Source organism: Brachyhypopomus gauderio, chromosome 1 (assembly GCF_052324685.1).
Source record: "Brachyhypopomus gauderio isolate BG-103 chromosome 1, BGAUD_0.2, whole genome shotgun sequence".
NCBI lineage: Eukaryota > Metazoa > Chordata > Actinopteri > Gymnotiformes > Hypopomidae > Brachyhypopomus > Brachyhypopomus gauderio.
This window is the reverse complement of record NC_135211.1, coordinates 49697716-49717679: the sequence shown is the minus strand read 5'-3', so window position 1 is coordinate 49717679 and position 19964 is coordinate 49697716. Positions and strand designations below refer to the sequence as shown.

Here is a 19964-nt window from a genome sequence, read left to right as displayed (position 1 = left end):
CTAATGAGTTGTTACAGCTTTAAAGTTCACATGTAGATGTACCGCAAACCTACATGTTTATCAATTTCCTTCCTTCGCTGGTGTGTGATTGGTCGTGTAAGTACCTGTGTTAAAATTGTAAAGCAACCTTGGGTATCTTGAAAGGCGCTATATAAATTGAACATTTATTCATTCCTGATTTGATCTGTGCTTCCCTTTATTTGTATCCTGATACTGGTATGATTTTATACTTGCATGTGATGGAGAGGCGTAAAAAAACAAGGAAAGCACAAGGTGAAGATCAAGTAAACATAGACAGCCCTGAAGGATCAACGCGAACACAACGACATACAAGCGTGGCCGAACAACGCGCAGCACTGGTGGCAGAAACCCCGCGAGCTTACACTGTTCTGTAATTAGGTGGAGAACAGGTGAAGTAAATCAACAGATTAACGGGTGATAATGAGGTAGGAGGGATTTGTGATTAGGTGGGCTTGTGAGGGGGCGTGTCCCTGGAGCCCCGTGTCGTTGTCTTTATTACATCGTCACCTGTAGTAGTGTCAGATTTCTTGTGGAACCATTCCTGACAGATATATTGTATAGCTAATGTGCACAATTATAGTCTTTTTCTATGATGGATGTGACATGGACTGAATGCATGTGTAACTGTGCTACTGTACCCTGCAGACACTATACATGTGCAATTTATTAACATTAACCTAAATAGCTATTCAATCATGGTCCACATTGGTTTTGTGCATGAAAGTATGCAGAGAAACATAATCCAATCATAATTCAAGTAGCTTATCTGTAGCGTATCAAAAATGTGTGTTGTGCTCTGAAAGCACAGATTTGTGATGACGTGTTGTAAAAAGTGCCTTATAAAAAAATTTTACTTGACTTGACCATATGGAGCTTATCTCTTACGTCAGGAACACCGTTACGTTCAGCTACTGTTTTGTAACATCCTCACTTGATGTCTTCACAATTGGCACCCCCATTATTGCCACACCAGTAAATTTGTCATTATATCCCAGAGAGAGGCACATACAAAGAGACATGGAAGTTATAAATTCACATGTTTTGTGAGTCTGTAAAATAAATATGTCTCAGGGTATTATAGCTGAGGAGCTGAAGAGAGGAGAGCATGTGGAGATGGTGGTGGATATTTATGAGAGTGTAGATGCTGTTAGATGTCATGACCCCAACAGAGAGGACAAAGATTCAAAGACGAAACCACAAACCCATGTTGGTACGTTGGTCATTTTCTTTGGTAGCTTCTTTTTTTAAAGATTTTTACATGAATCAGTTAAACCAGCCTAAAGCTCAGAAAAACGATACAGTTTACCTTAATTAAACTAGCTGATTGATGGTTAAGGAAAATATAGAAAAGAAGGGAATGAAAGAAAATAGAAAGAATGTACCTTAGTGAGATAGTGAGTGCTTACTGTATTTAAAAAAAATCATGTATGAAGAGTAAAGTGTAAAGAGTGATTAGACGTAGGATGAAGACAAGATGACAGTGCCCTTGGTATGGAGATAATTTATGATAAGAATATTTCTATTTGTTGATTCCCCCTGTAGGTGGATACACTGCAGACAGCAGATGTTCCAGACTGACTGCAGTGTGTCTGGTGCTGCTGTGTGTTCTCCTGCTGACTGTCATCATAGTGATGTGGGTCACGTTCACTGCAGAGAGAGACCAGTTACAGACCAGAAACTACAATCTGACTAAAGAGAGAGACCAGCTACAGACCTGTAACTACAACCTGACTATAGAGAAATGTTACAATAACATTTCTGTAGTGAGAGGTCAGTTATTGATGGAGAATGCTGGACTGCAGAAAGGACTTTCAGTACTGGGTAAGTGAATAAATATGAACTACAGAGATCCTGCACAGTGAAAATAAATATCCATGTCTGAATCACATATCTACAGCATAACTATCCTTGTTCTGACCTTTCTTCAACCTAAGTTTATTATTATTGATCTGTTATTATGAAAATGTTTATTGTTTAATACACTTTGTCCAGTATTGAGGAATAATAATACTGTAATATTAATACTGTAATACTAATACTGTATTATGTATTAGTATGTACATAATACATAATCCTGAGTATGTATAATAATCAGGAAATAAGCCAAGAGAACACCTAATTTCCTGTGTGTGTGTGTGTGTGTGTGTGCGTGTGTGTGTGTGTGTGTGTGTGTGTGTGTGTGACTTCCTGTGGTAATGCTCTGCACTAGGATGGAGTTATTTCAACTTCAGTATCTATATCATCACCACGGACACGAAGAGCTGGAGAAACAGCAGACAGGACTGCAGAGAGAGAGGAGGGGACCTGGTGATCATAAACAGCAGAGAGGAACAGGTGAGAAGATTGTGTGTGTGTGTGTGTGTGTGTGTGTGTGTGTGTGTGTGTGTGTGTGTGATGACTGCCCCCTCCTTGGTGTTGCAGTTCCCATGGCAATGCTCGTCATGTCTCTGTCTTGTTTGTTTCTTAGATAAAACCTGTTCGCTCCCGTATTGCATCGTGCTGTTAAGTGCTGGATTGTCTCAGGGTCGTCTTAGCACGGCCTGCACCTGGGGTCCTGTCTGCTGTGGTAGATGACAGCCTATGTCATCTCTTCACAGGAGTTCATCAATAAAATGTTTTCCCGTACTGAAGCTTGGATCGGCTTGACCGATGAAGACAAAGAGGGATCCTGGAAATGGGTGGACGACACAGCACTGACCACTGGGTAAGAGAATGAGATCAGAATCACAGCACTGACCACTGGGTAAGAGAATGAGATCAGAATCACAACACTGACCACTGGGTAAGAGAATGAGATCAGAATCACAGCACTGACCACTGGGTAAGAGAATGAGATCAGAATCACAGCACTGACCACTGGGTAAGAGAATGAGATCAGAATCACAGCACTGACCACTGGGTAAGAGAATGAGATCAGAATCACAGCACTGACCACTGGGTAAGAGAATGAGAGCAGAATCACAGTACTGACCACTGGGTAAGAGAATGAGAGCAGAATCACAGCACTGACCACTGGGTAAGAGAATGAGAGCAGAATCACAGCACTGACCACTGGGTAAGAGAATGAGAGCACAATCACAGCACTGACCACTGGGTAAGAGAATGAGATCAGAATCACAGTACTGACCACTGGGTAAGAGAATGAGAGCAGAATCACAGTACTGACCACTGGGTAAGAGAATGAGAGCACAATCACAGCACTGACCACTGGGTAAGAGAATGAGATCAGAATCACAACACTGACCACTGGGTAAGAGAATGAGAGCAGAATCACAGCACTGACCACTGGGTAAGAGAATGAGATCAGAATCACAGCACTGACCACTGGGTAAGAGAATGAGAGCAGAATCACAACACTGACCACTGGGTAAGAGAATGAGAGCAGAATCACAGCACTGACCACTGAGTAAAAGAATGAGATCAGAATCACAGCACTGACCACTGGATAAGAGACCTCAGAACCAAACCAGAGTGTTTAGAAACATGGGTGGAGAGTACAGCACTGACCACTGGGTAAGAGACCTCAGAACCAAACCAGAGTGTTTAGAAACATGGTGGAGAATACAGCACTGACCACTGGGTAAGAGACCACAGAACTCCTTTAAAAAGTAACTTAGTTACGTTACTGATTACTTGATTTTAAAAGTAACTACATTAGATTACAAGTTACTTTAGTAGTTACATTCAGCAGCAAAATTTGTTTTGCTCACTTTATTGGAAGTGCATTTTTAACAGTAACAATGTATCTCCTGACATATCAATAATGTATCTCCTGACATTACGTTTGTGTCACTGCGCGGTATTATTTTTAAATGTATTTGTAAACGTAATACAAGCGAACTATTCAGTCAAACAGGTTTTTGTTGTGAAACAAAATATAATTACAATTTCAAGCATTTTCAAGTACTTTAGCCTAAATTCCAGCACTTTTCAAACCTGGAACACAATGTAACATTAAAATTCATCAGGTAAATGTTCCTTCCCCTGATTTTGAGGGGAGTTTCTTTACACTACCACATATCGTTACGGAGAACACTGCACAGAATGACGTGTAAAACGTGCTCACTGCTCTCACAGGTTCGTGCGCAGTGTGCAGAGTCAACACGCAAAAGTATAACTGAGCCAAGAATAAAGAAAAAAATCTATATTTTTACTAAGGAAAAAAATAGTAAAGCACAGTTACTTGGATAAGTAACTTTAATTGGATTACTGGACTGGAAATAGTAACTCGTTATATTACTCGTTACTGAAAAAAGTGGTAAGATTAGAGTAACACATTACTAATTAACGCATTACTGACATCACTGTGGTATGGAAGTGGAGAGATTATGCAAATCAGTCTTGATCAGGACTATGAGTGCAATGAACAGCATGAACAAAACAAACCGACAGAGTAGACAAAACCACGGATCCCAGACTGGGGAAATACTGGGACTTTTATACATTGACACTAAACTATGAACAGGTGACGGCAATGACACGAGGGGCGTGGTAATACACAATGGAATCACAAGATAAACGATGGGGCGGGAACAACAGGCACGGGACACAGACACAAGGGAACCCGGAGTGACAGCCAAGGGAGGGGGCGAGGCCATACGTGACATTACTCCCCCTCAAGGTGTGCCACTCCGGGGCACGCAAGGGCAGACTGGACAGGGAATCACGGGACATGGCGAGGGACAGGGACAGCAGACACAGGACGGACCAGAGGGACAGGACCAGAAAAGACAGGGCGAGGGACCTGGGGCACGGCAGGGACAGGGGAAACAGAGACTGGCCAGGAGCTGGGCAGGGATCGGGCAGAACAGGGGACACAAGGAGACCGGACAGGGTCGGGGTGAGGCACAGGAGCAGGACAGGACAGGACAGGACTGGAAACAGACACGGGAGCGGGGCCAGGGGACAGGGCAGAGGCATACACGGAGGCAAACACGGCTTGGACGACTGAGACTGGGACAGGAACAAGGTGAGTGGTAATCTGGGGAACAGACACAGGGACCGGGACAGAGACGACACCACAGGAAACAGACACGGGAACAGGAACATGGACACGAACAGACACAATCACGGGGATGGGAACCAACACAAAACCAGGGACAGGACCAGGGAGCATGGGGAACATGGGCATAGGGACAGGAGTACAGGGCAGAGCAGGGGGCACACAAAGTCCATGCCCAACAGGGGGCAGCACAGTCTCAAGGGGAACAGGCGGGGTCCGCTGGCGGGCAGCGGGAACAGGCGCGGCCGGGCGGCGGGCAGCGGGAACAGGCGCGGACGACCTCTCCTGGGTCGCGGGGACAGCAGCCGGTGCGGACGACCTCTCCTGGGTTGCGGGGACAGCAGCCGGCGTGGACGACCTCTCCTGGGTCGCGGGGACAGCAGCCGGCGTGGACGACCTCTCCTGGGTCGCGGGGACAGCAGCCGGCGTGGACGACCTCTCCTGGGTCGCGGGGACAGCAGCCGGCGCGGACGACCTCTCCTGGGTCGCGGGGACAGCAGCCGGCGTGGACTGCCGACGGGCAGTGGGAATGGGAACTGGCGTGGACTGCCGACGGGCAGCGGGAACGGGAACTGGCGTGGACGACCTCCTCAGGATCGCGGGAACAGGCCGCAGATGTGAGAACAGGCCGCAGAACAGGCCCTCCTCGGGGGGCGGAGCCGCCGCACTGACGTCCTAGGGGGGCGGAGTCGCCGCACTGACGTCCTCGGGGAGCGGAGTCGTCATACTGACGTCCTCGGGGGGCGTGTCCGCCATACTGACGTCCTCGGGGGGCGTGTCCGCCATACTGACGTCATCGGGGGGCGTGTCCGCCATACTGACGTCATCGGGAGGCGTGTCCGCCGCGCTGACGTCCTCCGGGTTCCGAGCCGGCCACTCCTGGGGCGAGTGGCTACTGTGTCCCCCCAAAAAATTCTTGGGGGGCCTTCGGGGAGCGGCTTACGGGATCAGCGCAGGGATGTCCTCTCCCACGGGGTCCGGGTTGAGCCTGGAAGAACACACAGACACACACGCCCCTCGGTGGCTCTCTCTGCGATGGCTCCGCCTCCTCTGAGGCGTCGGGAGCTCGCAGCAGCCATTGAGAGCCAACCGAGGGTTAAGCCAAAGCTCGTCTGTGCATTCACTCCGTCTGCCCGCTGCTTGCACCACAGGTTGCTCACCCCTGTGGTGTTCACCAAGCAGGGCAGACTCACAGCGCTCAATAGGAGTCTCGTCGCGAAAGCCAGTAGTGAGAGACTGCGCTTTCTTCGACTTCCTTGTTCCCACAGCGCCAGGGGTATTCCTGTCTCCGGCTCGTTCGCGCTGTAACACATGAGAGTTAAACTGCACGGAAGCAGCCAACAACTCGTTATAGCGACTAAACTCACCGGAGTCTCGCTCTCTCGCTGTGTCCTGGTTAGATCTGTGGTTATGTAACGTGGCTCGCGCCACGGAGCGAGGAGACGGACACAAATGCAGAGATGAGCGAGATTTAATACAGGACATACCGTATTCAGAGTCGTTGTAACAAGCACGGGTCGTAACGGGAGAGCCATCAAGGTGGGACAAATACAGGGGCATAACGAACCAGGTAAAACACAATCAAGGCAGGGTAACACGGAACAGCGAACAGAGAACAACGGGCGATCAGGACTACGAGTGCAATGAACAGCGTGAACAAAACAAACCGACAGAGTAGACAAAACCACGGATCCCAGACTGGGGAAATACTGGGACTTTTATACATTGACACTAAACTATGAACAGGTGACGGCAATGACACGAGGGGCGTGGTAATACACAAGGGAATCACAAGATAAACGAGTGGGGCGGGAACAACAGGCACGGGACACAGACACAAGGGAACCCGGAGTGACAGCCAAGGGAGGGGGCGAGGCCATACGTGACAGTCAGTGGAAGAACAACATCGGCTTGCTTATGTCTTTAGCAACAAGATGTTTCACTGTTTCTATTAAAGTGAAATACAGTTGTAATAGAATTGCTGTGTTGATATTCAATCTTCATTATTCATAGATTTACCCGTCTCCTCTAATAATAGTTTGTTTGACTGAACTCTGGTCCTGAGCAGTCATTTGATCTCTGTATGTAGTGTCAGGTGTGAAATTCAGAGGGCACTTTTATGCTTTCAGGTACTGGTGGAAGCAGGAGCCCAATGACTATGGAGGAAACGAGGACTGTGCTATAACTGGGTACAAGACTGCTACTGACAGTGTCCTCACCTGGGCTGATTATCCCTGTCAACACCATGTGGTTGGAATCTGTGAGAAAAGTTTAAACTGAGTCAGAGTGAATGGCAGAGATTTCAGTTGGAATTTTATAAAAGGTATTAATCGGAATGTATTAAGTATGTTGCTATTAAAACTTAATGATAGTCCAGAATATGTGTAGCAGATCAGTGCAATTACCCCCAAACTGCGTTTGAACATCACTATTATATCTGTGCCCGACGTCCCTACTTTATCACAACCTGAGTCAAAATATAATCTTATAACATACCGTTTTCAGGACTTATAAGTGAATTTCTCAACTAATTGTAAATTATTTTTCTCATATTACATAATAAATCTCTTCATTCTCTTCATTACGATAAAGCCCCTCCCTTCTGGCATGTGTATAAGTAGTCTGCGTCCAAATATGTACTTCCTGTGGGTGTGGTTGTCTTGTGTATGTGTTCACACATCTCATCAGTGTAATGTGTTGCACGTGGGGCTCGTTATGTATGTGTGTGATAGTCCTGACCCTTGCTCGTCTTTGTAAGTCTTTTACAGGTTCAATGTCAGACGTATGCTTATTAGATACATTATTAGTTCAAATAAACAGTTTCTATGAGCATTTGTCTCTGCATCCTTACTTTGCATGTGACACTATATGTTCTAATCTGATTCTTATATTAATTTCTGCATTTTTATGCTATTTATGTATTTGAATATTGTCTATGTTTTTGCTATTTATGTATTTCTGTATATCCTTGACAGTTACAAAGGCATTATATAAATAAATAATATATTATTGTTCTTGCTACTGTTGAAAAAATGTTAGAACACGATTACCTGAGAACAAAATTCTTGACTTTCAGTCATTGTTACTGAAATTGCATGAGCTTAATACAGTATATAAAACAAGTAGTAAATGGCGCCCCCTGCTGTTAGACATAAGTCCATACTTGAGCGGCTGTTTCGGAATAGCTGGATAGTACCTCCTCGTGCTTACTGCATGTTCAAAGCTCTACCAAACCTGGTGCTTCAGGTGTTAAATCAGTTGTGTTACAGCATTAAACATCACATTTCATTTACAGCAGAACATGTACAACAAAATACCTTCTTTATTTAAGTAATTCATTTTAAGCATACAATTTTTCCATATCTTATCACAACCTACATGCTCGCTGGGATTTCGAAATGGCCACTGGATTAAAAAAATACAACACAGGAACGTCAATGTGGTGCATCAGCAACGCTGACAATAAAAAAAAAAAAATCTTTATAATAAAAAAGATATAAAGATCTATATAAAATTAAGGAACAGTGTCCCACCAATGTGGCAACAAACAACACACCATCCCACAGAAGTATTACATGCTGGTGCACCTGACACTTTTCTCACAGATCCACCTGTTCTCGTTGGAGCAGGGTTTCTTGCTCCAGTCCTTGATCAGCCCAGAACTGTGTATCTCAGCACAGCCCTCATCACTTGTGCCATTTGGTTCTCCTTTATTCCAGTACCTGAAACCCAGAGACTCAGGATCAGGCTCCTGATTCAGTGATTCATGGCTCAGTTACAGATGTATAACGTCACCCACTTTGGCCTGAGGTTTGAAGCACGTAAAACAACCAAATATGAATAAATGTAAATAAACATCACTATATTTTGTCTCTGCAGTCTAACCTCTGAATAAGAAGGGTGAGGTTTAAGGTGATTTAGCTTATACCTTGAGCATGATTGTGATTGGATGTCTCTTACCCAGAATTCAGTGCTGTGCCGTCCACCCATTTCCAACCTCCCTCTGTGTTATAATCACTCAGACCAATCCATGCTCTACTTTTACCCAGGTTTCTTAAAGCAAGCTCCTGTGGTTGCAAAATATTTTAAAAAATATAAGAGATGACTCTCATTCTTATACACTCTCTCCCTCTGTCACCTGTTCCTGTCTGCTGTTTATGATCACCAGGTCTGCTCCTCTCTCTCTCTCACCCACCTGTTCCTCTCTGCTGTTTATGATCACCAGGTCTGCTCCTCTCTCTATACAGAACTGTCTGCTCTCACTCCAGGTCCGTTTCCCAAGTGAGATGTAATAAAGTTTGGAGCCGAGGATCTTCCATCCCAGAATGACATGGGTATCTGCTCATACAATAGGACAATGCTGCTCAGTTTATCTCCAGTACAGAAACACTGATGCAGAGCATTGTGCTTAAATGGTTATGTGAAAAAACCTATTCAAGCAACCATATGTTTTGAGATAAATGTATTATTTTGTCATATTTTGCTTATCTGTGTGTAGTTCTTGATTAATTTATCTACATCCTGATTCATTCTGTGCTTTCCATTAGATTGTATCCTGTTACTCTTAACTGTCAGCTGTTTGCTGTTGTCGCTACTTTTGATTTTATACTATATTAAATCATCACCAGTATTAGCATCTCTGATCTCTTGTGGAACCTTTTGTGTATAACTATGAATGAATGTTCAATTTATATAGCGCCTTTCAGAATACCCAAGGCGCTTTACAACTTTAACACAGGAACAAGTCTCAGACAACCAATCACACACACACCGGCGAGAAGCGGCAGCCAATTGCGCACAGCGTACTCTCTACCAGGATCCACAGCCCCCTGGGGGACTGAATGAGGTGCAGGAAGGGGAGAGAGGACAGACCCTAGTGACAGAGCACCATCCACCACTGGGTATACACGACACATCCATGCACAGACACTCAGACAACTGCTTTTTATTGAACAGAGAGACACAGACACTCAGGGAGAATTTGTCAGGGACAGCCAATTTACCTAATCTCCATGACTATAGACTATAGTCTTTTTATGTCATCATTATATCATTATATATAATTTTTGCAACATGGAGTAAATGATCTGATGTCAGAGCTGTTAGTGAATTGCTTTGGTTCTAGTTCAGTTACTAAGAATTTAAAGTGTTCGCTTACCACGTGTAGCCATCTTGCAAATGGTCTCTGTCGGGTCATTTTGTACAGTCCGGTTGTTACAGGTTATCTGGTCATTCTTTCCCAGAGGGTCAACTGGATAACACAGTGCAGTGTTACTTCAACATTATAAAATTTAAACATATAAATAAAAAAATAATGTAAAACCTGATCATACAGTGCAGCCTCAGGGCAATGTTGAGGGTTGCCTGGAGAATACACATCAGGCCAACACAAGCCGCAGTCAGCCTAAGCCTTCCTACAACATGCAAATACATATTTTGCCTCAATCATGAAATGAAAAAAAAAATTCACTTCTCTTGTAAGTGGGGCTGTATTTGTTTTTGTTTGTTTTACCTCTGTAATGGGCGTCACCTGCACATCCATCTGACTGGGGAGTTTCACCCTCTCTTCCTGCATTCCGGTACTGAAGAAGTGGATTCTGAATGCTCATATCCAAGTTACCCAGATTCTAAGCAATAATACACTAGAATTTGAAGCACTGTCACCCTGTCTGACCTTCAAGTAGGTTCACTGACATTTCAGTGCACATGTGGTATGTGGTACAATGTGGTACATCTGAATGCTGTTCTGCTATTGGACAGAGATAATTTTAGATATTCCAATGTTATAAACAGGAAATGAAACTTCTTCAGAAAATCTCGGTAGAAATCTGCCTGTTCTGCTGATTTGAGAACAGTTTTCTGTTGAGATGGCAGCGTCATACCGCTGGTTACTACGAGGTCATCAAACCAAATGAGCCTCGCCTGGTGGACGGACTCGGAAAATAGAGTCGCATTACTGAGTCTTTGTTCAGTGTTCTGACATACAGACTGGCCGGTAATTTTGGTAGTAGTCTCTCCTCGTTAGTATGTATATTTAAACCGTATATTAAAACATTGTATTGTCACACGTATTGTGTCTGTGTATGTCTGCGTATTTATTAAATGTTAAACGTTTGCCCCACTCTCTCGGCTTCCTCTCCCTCGTTCACCTCTACACCTCTACATGTTTTTTCACAGGTACACAGGTATAGAGAAATGATACGCAGTGACTTCTTCTAAAACTGTGGAGGAATAAATTATAAAAAAGAGCCAGTATATACAATATAGCAATAGGTGTGGGCTGGGAACAAGACAGCAGCATACAAAAGCTGCACATGTGATGCGTGTCTTTATGTACATATGTCAATAAGTGTCCCATGTGTGTATTGATGAGTGTAAATTATGTGTTTTATGTAACATACTATCAGGTCCATGGTACATTGTATTGCATGGCTAATGCAAATACATGTAATATAACACATTTTGTATTCTTGAACATCTTTGCAGTTCTTTTAGTAGCCTTATTTCTAAACTATTTGGCACTAGCACATTTTAATGATCATCAAAGACAGCCATTCTTTGATATAATCCCTTGACACTGTAGTGTGGAAATCATATAATCAGGTTCTGGAGAGAGAATAACGGGAAAAGCTGGACGTGATTTTCCTGCATCTTTACATTCTCGAGATACGATACAAAGCTAGTAAAAAACAACATGATGCAGTCGTCATCTGTGGGCTCTGGGGGATTTCTTAAGAGCACATTTACAGAGTATATCTGTAGAGATAAAGATCTAACTACAGATGAGCATTTCTGGTAAGTGAGATGCCATGTGTCACATTCCTTTATCTGGATCCCGGTACTGTATTTTGGCGTACTAATGTTCCAACTCTTCATCTAGGTCCTATTATTCAGTTTGGAGAATAAATATAAAAAATAAATAAGTCATTGCTGTTACACACTGTGAGTGAGGAAAGGTGTCACGATTGCCCACCCCTGGCATCACAACTCCTAACTTGCTTGTCTGTTTATTTGTTTTTTGATTCCATGGGCTTTTTTGTTTGGTTCACTTATTACACTGTGCATGGAATAAAACTTAACTGCTTTTATTTTGAAAGCAGCTGTTTTATTAATGTGTGCGTCTGTCCTGTCAGTTCACTCATGCACCTCCACTCAAATGTGTCAGCTAACCGTACATTTGATAACATTATTCCCAAATTATCAGTCAAAACATCACATCTACATAAACTTCTACAGAAGGCAAATGAGTTTACATGGACAAACGAACATGAGTATGAGTGGCAAGCAATCAAAACTGCACTGACTACAGCCCCGGTCTTAACCTTCTTTGACGTTACAAAGAACATCAAAGCATTGACAGATGCATCAAAAGATGGTCTAGGAGCTGTACTGTTGCAAGCAGAAGGCAAGTTTTGGAAAACTATTACATATGCCTCAAGAACCATGACTGAATCTGAATGCAGATATGCTCAAATTGAAAAGGAATGCTTAGGTGCTTGAACAATTTCATAGCTATGTCTATGGACTTCCCAAGTTCACTGTAGAACTGATCATCGTCCGCTAATTTCCATAATAAAAAAAAATCTCAACAAAATGTCTCCCTGAATTCAACTTCTCGTGATGAAACCACGACTTTGAGTGGATATACACACCTGGTAACCACCTGGTGATAGCAGATGCTCTTTCAAGAACACCTGTAACGAGTTCTACAAATCTCACTGCTGAAGATGTTGATATACATGTCAATATGATTTCTTCATCACTTCCAGTGTCTGACACACAGTCAAAGCTCATTGCAAGAGAAACTTCCAAAGACCCTGAGTTGCAGGCTGCGATTACAAACATGCAAGATGGATGGGCTGCAAATTCTTCTTCACTAAACTATCATGTCAAGGCTGATCTGAGCTATTCAAACTGCTGAAACAGAACAGAATTGTGATTCCACAAAGTCTACGACAGAATATGTTGAATAGAATTCATGAAGGTCACTTAGGAATGGAAAAATGCAAAAGACGAGCAAGAGACACTGTTTACTGGCCAGGAATCAACAAAAATATTGATAAAATGATCAGTAAATGTGACATGTCAACAACACAGATACAAGCAACCCAAAGAACCAATGATAAACATTAGTCTACCTACAGCACCTTGGCAGAAGGTTGGATCAGATCTTTTTCATTTCAAGGGTAAAGAATACTTGGTTGTAATTGACTGCTCTTCTAACTTCCCAGAGATGGCTTTACTTACAAGTACATCAGCACACCACACCACACAAATGAAGTCGATATTTGCAAGGCATGGCATTCCGACTTGGAATTTGGAGAAAAGACTTAAGCTGCTCAAAGCCAAGCAGAAATCAGCTTATGACAGAACAGCAAAATGTCTGCCATCTTTATCACCAAATGACACTGTCAGAGTGGAAGGAAATGACACCTGGGACAAGAGAGCTACTGTTCTACAGGAAGTTGCTCCAGGATCCTACACTGTGGTAACAGATGAAGGACAACTTCTTAGAAGAAATTGTTCACAGTCTCCTGAGAATTCCCAGGGTTGAACCTTCACAATGCAGGACTCAAGAGTTATAATCTTCCACCACATTACAGAACATTCTGGACTCTATTCTTGACTCTAGCACTAATGCTGGTTTTCATGCTGGTTCTGATTCACACAGTAACACTACAGACACACCAGCACTCAAAAGATCCACAAGAGTCATCAAGAAACCTGATAAACTTGATCTGTAAGAAATTTGTTAATGTTGAATTGTTTACACAACAAATATAGTATGTTACCGTTCATGCACATCAGTATGTTATAGAATGTCTTTGTTTCATCACTCATAGAAGGGAGGATGTAATGATATTCAGTTACTATATTCAGATACTTGGATGCGGCAGCCGTAAAACCGAAATTAGCAAAACATCAGAAACAAAGTCTAGGATGCAGCTCTGCCGTAGCTATCTCTACATTGGTTACTAGTTAGATCTAGATTTATGCTGTTTTCATTCATCTAGGTAGATATGTCTGGATTCCTAGAACTGTTTTGTTTTTGGTCATTAGTACCTTAACTACATTAGTTGAGTACCCATCTTTAACTTCAGAGTCACAATGAAGTCGAAATTTGGAATGTTGATTTCTAATCAACTTATTCAACATTTCTTTGGCTTTGAATGGTAAATGTTATCCATAGCACTTAAGCTAACCATTATGGAAGCATACTGCTGCCAAGAATTAAAAAAAAAAATTCTTCAGCATGTCATTATTATGAGATCTTATGTCGTTAAAATGACATAACTACACTGCAGTAAAGTTGATTTCACATTCGCATATTCGCATATTCAGAATTCTTTCTTCAATATTTAAGACAGTATCAGCAAAATTACCAAAATATGCAAATTCTTATTTCTGGAAACCAAAACAAACACCTATCAGGAATAGACGTATTGTAACTTGTAAAACATCGGAGGTTGTATTCAATTTCGCGCATATAGTCTTTGACGTATTTCCTCTTGTGATCATGAAGCGAGTATATATCTTAGAAGCAGCAAAAAACTGAAACGCACTTAACCGTGCAATTCTTGATTCTCTGGTCTTACTGTCACTGCTCGGTTTTCTTGATTTTGCATGCTCAGTGTGTCTGACATGCTCGATTTAACCTTATTTTTGCACTCTCATATAAAAGTAATCACACACCATATTTTTTTATAATTAAACACTCTTATGACCTATATGACAACATGACAATAATAATGCCACTCTCAGATGAGGAAGACTCAAAATGGCCCTGAGGGCTATTGCAGGAGCTCATGTCTTGAGTTTGACATGAGTTTGAGATGGTCTTAGCTGGTGCATTGCTGAGTTCACACCTCCGCCACCCATTGAGTTAGAAAAAAATCAACCTGTTCTCTAATATATATAAAAATCCAGTGTCAATAATGATACTTTACCTGCATTTTGTCTCTGTGGTGAGCACTAAAAGGACTGAATTCTTCAGACAGGAAGACAGACACACAATCTGCAGAGTTCCTGCTAGACACTGCTGACATCCCTCCTCAGCTATGTGGCAACCCAGTGGGGAAGCAGCTACAAAGAGATTCACTGGCTGCATTTTGACCACTTCAAATGAGTTAAGCCACACTTCAGTGTTTTAGTGCATGTTTTTCAGATTAGAGCTTTCTCAGATTATAATTACCTGAGCTGTACTGAGGGGCTAAACAAAAGCACACGGTGATGGTGGAAACATGTGAGAGTGTAGATGATGTATGAGACCATGACACCAACACACAGGCAGAGAACAATATTAAAAACAGGAAAAGTGTATGCTATACTGCAAAAAACAGCTTTCAAAAACTAGATAAAAAATAATGAAAATGAGATGTATTTGCCTATATTTGTGACGTTCGACGAGGGACGAAGGACGAGACACGAAATCCTCCTTTTCCACAGACGTCACGTTTATTTTACAGGTATTGCACAATAAACACACGCCCAAAAGGGAGGGGCCGGGGTCCTCAACGTGACAGACGCCCCCTCCAAGGGCACTACCCGTCCCGGGGTGCCAACAGGACCGAGTGCCCCGAACCCACGACGATGGGCGGATCCGACGCGCTCAGTCCTGCGTCTGGGAGGTGACCGCCCTCGGTGAAGCGTCCGCCACGGACCGCCTAGAACACCCTCCCTGGGAATACAGGGGAAAAGATGTTAGACACACACAACGGCACGGTCACAAACACACAAACAGGCACGCTTACACACATAGACACAAAAGGGAAGAGGGGGTTTGGTAGACATACGGGCAGACTTACAAACACTGGCACACACACACACGAAACCGGCGCCAGGCTGCGCGCCAGGAGGAGAGCGATAAGGGGATAGAGATCGGGAGCTGCAGGTGCTGCAGCGAACGGTCCTCCTCCAGCTCTTGCTGCGAAGCCTCCGCCCGGTGCAGCGCGGCTGGTGGACTCTCCCCCCAGCTGGCCGTATGGCACGCCCACATCGCCTCGCGACCGCCCTCTGGAGTCGACAGTGGGCACTTCCTCCTCCATATCGGTCGTCTCGCTGCCCCGGCTCCAGCTCATGGGCTGCCACCCAGGGAGCAGTCCATCCTCTCTCCTCCGGAGCGATCGGAGGACGGGGTCCACCTCCCTTTCATCATCCCGGCCGACAGTTCTGAGGGGGGAGGGCTCTCCTCCTCCTCCTCGGTATAGGAGCTGTTAAGTCCCGATATACTGTTCTCTTAAGGGAGCGTGATGAGTTATTACTGTACGGTTGTACTGTTCTCGCCTGTTCTCGCAACTCCAGATCACTCACGACCTTTTAAGCTGGAAGTGGATGCTAGCAACACGGGCGCCGGTGCTGTTCTTATGCAAGAGGATGATCAGGGCTTGGATCATCCAATTTGTTATTATTCTAAGAAGTTTTTAAAGCACCAGCTAGCTTACAGCACTGTGGAGAAGGAGGCCTTGGCATTCCTCCTCGCTTTGCAACACTTCGAGGTTTATGTGGGTGGGAGTTCCGTACCTGTGGTTATTTTTACAGACCATAACCCCCTGACGTTTTTGAACACCATGGCGAATAAGAATCATCGTTTGATGAGATGGTCTTTAATAGTACAAGGGTTTAATCTTGTTATTAGGAACAAGAAGGGTAAAGATAATGTGGTCACTGACGCTCTGTCCCGGTCCTGATTCAGCAGTTGTTTGTTTGTTTTTTATTATTTTTTTGTGGTTCCTTTTGTTTTGGAAGCCACATTTTATGGGAGGGGGTGTTAAGTCCTGATATACTGTTCTCTTAAGGGAGCGTGATGAGTTATTACTGTACGGTTGTACTGTTCTCTTACGGGAGCGTGATGAGTTGTTACTGTTACGTCGTAATGTTCTCTCAAGGGAGCGTGATGAGTTGTGGAATGTGTGGTGTTGTAATCTCTTTCAGGTGCACCCGTGATTATGGAGTCACATGGTTCTGGGCGGTGCCTGACGAGCCCACAGCTACAGCTACAAAAGGCTCCCTGGAAGTGCGGACGGGAGGAGAGTGGCAGGCTCTCCTCGTTTGTTCTCCCTTTTTGGGATGATTTTGTTACTATGTCAGCTTAACAGTTAAAAGAGTTGTTAGACTGCCATTGTTTCCGTGTGTGGTACATTGTGTCTTTGTTTTGCATTACTGTTGTTGATTATGTAGTGTTTCCTGTTATTCATTGTTTTGTTGGTACGGTTATGATTTCAAGAAGTTGCTTAGCACCAGGTAGGGTAGGCCGCTGTTTGCTTTGTCATTTGGTTTTATTTTCCCTTTTTCAGCGTGGCCTATCTGAAGTCAGTTGGTGCTAAGCTCATGCTTGTAACATCTTGCATTTACATTTGTCCAAATACATATATTTTGAATCGGTTAAGTTGTTGTTGGTTCCTTTTTGTTACTTCGTTCATCCAATCACTTCATCATTTATTTTCTGTTATCACCTGTTACCGTCTGACCTAGACCGGGCGGTAACAGAGCCCTCGGACGGAGGGTAATCCCCATTCTCCTCTTCCTCCCCACCGTCGTCATCGGGGTATGCAGAGCACTCCGACGGAGGGTAGGCTTCCTCCCCTTCACCACCGTAGTCAACGGTGGAGGCGTCGCATAGCGACGGAGGATAGGCCTCCTCTTCTTCCTGCTCCTCCTCCTCGGAGTCTTCCTCCCCGAACTCGCTCTCTGGGGTGGACTCGGTAGCACCAAAGACGCATGAGCCCACCCTCAGAGGCGAGAGGGCGCAGGCTGGAGGAGAGTGTCTCCGCCAGCTTGGGGTCCCTGTTCTCTAGCCAGCTGGTAGGCACACACCGGGTCCTCCTCCAGCTCCTCGACCGTCGGTGTGGCCGCTTAGTACGGGGGGGAATTCTCCTCCTCGAGCTCGTGGATGCCCACCCGCAGGGGCGAGAGCTCTCGGGAAGGAGAGGGATGCCTCTCCTGCCACACCAGCACCGCTGTCCGGTGGTATTCCTCAGCCAGCTCGGGAATAGTGGTCTCCCGAGCCGCGGACAGCAGGTAGGCGCACTCTGGGTCCCGCCTCATCTGAGCCAGAGTCGGCTTGGAGCCACGGCGCGGGGGGGAGGACGAAGCACAGTGATGCTGCTTGCTGGGATTCTTTCCTTTCTTCGGTTTGCTTTTATAGCCTGGCATGTTCCTGTGTCTCTGACGGCTCGTCGTTCTGTGACGTTCGGCGAGGGACAAAGGACGAGACACGAAATCCTCCTTTTCCACAGACGTCACGTTTATTTTACAGGTATTGCGCAATAGCGCACAGAGAACAAATGACACAACGTGTAGACTTAGACAACGACGAGCACAGGACACTGCGCGAATGCACATTAAATAGACAGACCACATTAGCCCCACGTGATTACGAGACGAGTCACAGGTGAGACGAATTATCACAAGACATAACCATCACCACGTAGTTCCACATACGCAGACGATGCACGTGGACAATGTAAACACATCCCCAAAAGGGAGGGGCCGGGGTCCTCAACGTGACAATATTAAGCAAAATAATCTGCCAATGGGGTAAGAAAATTTTACTTGGTAAGATTTCTTGAAATAAGCAAATCTATCTAGCTACTCAACATCACATGAAACATCTCAAATCTAGTGAAAGATGATGTCAATCAGACATTTTAAGCTTAAAATAATAATGTTATCACACACAATAATAAGACTCAAGAACTCAATGCAAGTCCATTTCTCTCATTTGAGTATCTTGATAAGGCTATATTGCTAGTAAACTGACACTGAGATTGTTACATTTTGTACTTAAATTAAGCTGTAATGAGCCAAGTGTGCTTAAAAATGAGGTACTAGACAGTCCCACCAGGATTTCGCGGGCCTTTTTTGTGATTGTTGCGGGCTAAAATGTTTGATGTTGCGGGTGTTTTTCAAAAAAATTGCGATGGAAGTTGCGGTGTGTTTTTGCTTTTTTGTGAGTACATTACAATAGGGAGTAAATGTTGTATGGTTTCCTCTATTTAGTAGTCCATTTTAATTATCTATTTACCTATTTATTCAGGGTTGGCAACTTTTCAAGATCGCTTGAAGTGAGATTTGAACCTGGAGGGGGTGGCGAACATTAATTGTTGACGGGGGGGGGGGGGGGGGGGGCGGGGTTAGCGAACGTAAGTTGTTACCGGGCGGCCTGTAAAATGGACACAAATTAAGTATTATATCGAGATCGATCGCCAGTGGTTGGTGCCAGAGCGAACTAGTAACTCATAGATATGGATCAGAGATAAATAAACTTTATCTCAGTTTAAAGTTTAAACGTATAAACTTTATCTCAGACCCTCGCCACTTGCGTGCGCTGCAGTGACTTCGCGGGCTACCGTTGCATTGTGGGGAATGTAGTGTTTGTGCGTGCAAAACACCATCGGGCGGCTGTGGCCTGCGGGCCGGTTCTAATAGTAATTAAATATCATCCAGGGGGCCATAGATAATCAATTCGCGGGTCGGATCTGGACAGTTTATCCCCGCTTTCATGTAGTGTACTGGGATACTACTTTTCCCGATCTTTTTGCCGTTATTTTCGTCGCTCATGCTGCTTTCAGTCTGCTCCTCTTGAACGTATATACGGAAGTAAGGCGGGAGTTTGTCGACGTCACATCAATACGACATCAGTGATTGGTCAAATTTGCGGGAACGTTGCGGTGATTGGCTGAAGTTGCAACACCGCCCTGAATTCGCGGGGTTTGCTTGAAGTTGCGTTGAAGTTGCAAATCGCAACATCGCGACTTTCTGGAGGGTCTGACTAGAAAATCAGAATTTCTTTCATTATTTATTATCGTTTTAACAAGGCAGCTTCACAATACATCACAAGTGTATACTAAATACAATTTTCAATTGTCAAACGTTTTCCATTCCAGTAATGCTCTCTTGTAAGAAGCAGTTGAATCATGCTCATGCAGCACAGACAAAAGTG

At 44.2% G+C, this 19964-nt stretch overlaps 3 protein-coding genes across 4 annotated transcripts in view; 1 reads left to right on the top strand and 2 right to left on the bottom strand.

Moving 5' to 3' along the window:
* The first annotated feature begins 872 nt into the window (after window positions 1–872).
* On the top strand, window positions 873–7871 carry LOC143524256 (uncharacterized). The gene is made up of 5 exons (XM_077018265.1): window positions 873–1231; window positions 1564–1842; window positions 2231–2355; window positions 2619–2725; window positions 7153–7871. Exons 1-5 carry the CDS (start codon window positions 1084–1086, stop codon window positions 7301–7303), a joined length of 810 nt encoding a protein of 269 aa, XP_076874380.1. The 5' UTR covers window positions 873–1083; the 3' UTR covers window positions 7304–7871.
* Window positions 7872–8318: 447 nt separating this feature from the next.
* On the bottom strand, window positions 8319–15084 carry LOC143524319 (uncharacterized). The gene is made up of 7 exons (XM_077018271.1): window positions 14971–15084; window positions 10536–10650; window positions 10357–10437; window positions 10182–10274; window positions 9219–9361; window positions 8984–9090; window positions 8319–8745 (listed from the first exon to the last, which is right to left on the bottom strand). Exons 1-7 carry the CDS (start codon window positions 15067–15069, stop codon window positions 8595–8597), a joined length of 789 nt encoding a protein of 262 aa, XP_076874386.1. The 5' UTR covers window positions 15070–15084; the 3' UTR covers window positions 8319–8594.
* A 468-nt stretch (window positions 15085–15552) lies between these two features.
* Window positions 15553–19964, bottom strand: part of LOC143524273 (uncharacterized) — a 31705-nt gene continuing 27293 nt past the window's right edge. The window contains exon 8 of one of the 2 annotated variants that reach the window (XM_077018268.1): window positions 15553–15701. The gene's annotated coding sequence lies outside the window, so the exon portion shown is untranslated. Of the gene's footprint in view, window positions 15702–19214; window positions 19794–19964 lie in introns of those variants that run through there. The other variant, XM_077018269.1, reaches the window with a different exon arrangement.

Bases quoted from the DNA above. Each gene is read 5' to 3' on its own strand.
- LOC143524256 (XM_077018265.1), top strand. From the start codon at position 1,084: ATGTCTCAGGGTATTATAGCTGAGGAGCTGAAGAGAGGAGAGCATGTG. The intron at 1,232-1,563 runs GTACGTTGGTCA...TTCCCCCTGTAG, and splicing joins GAAACCACAAACCCATGTTG to GTGGATACACTGCAGACAGC. The intron at 2,356-2,618 runs GTGAGAAGATTG...ATCTCTTCACAG, and splicing joins TAAACAGCAGAGAGGAACAG to GAGTTCATCAATAAAATGTT.
- LOC143524319 (XM_077018271.1), bottom strand. From the start codon at position 15,069: ATGTCAGCAGTGTCTAGCAGGAACTCTGCAGATTGTGTGTCTGTCTTC. The intron at 10,275-10,356 runs GTATGATCAGGT...TGTGTTATCCAG, and splicing joins CATTGCCCTGAGGCTGCACT to TTGACCCTCTGGGAAAGAAT. The intron at 8,746-8,983 runs GTAAGAGACATC...TCTGGGTTTCAG, and splicing joins GGCACAGCACTGAATTCTGG to GTACTGGAATAAAGGAGAAC.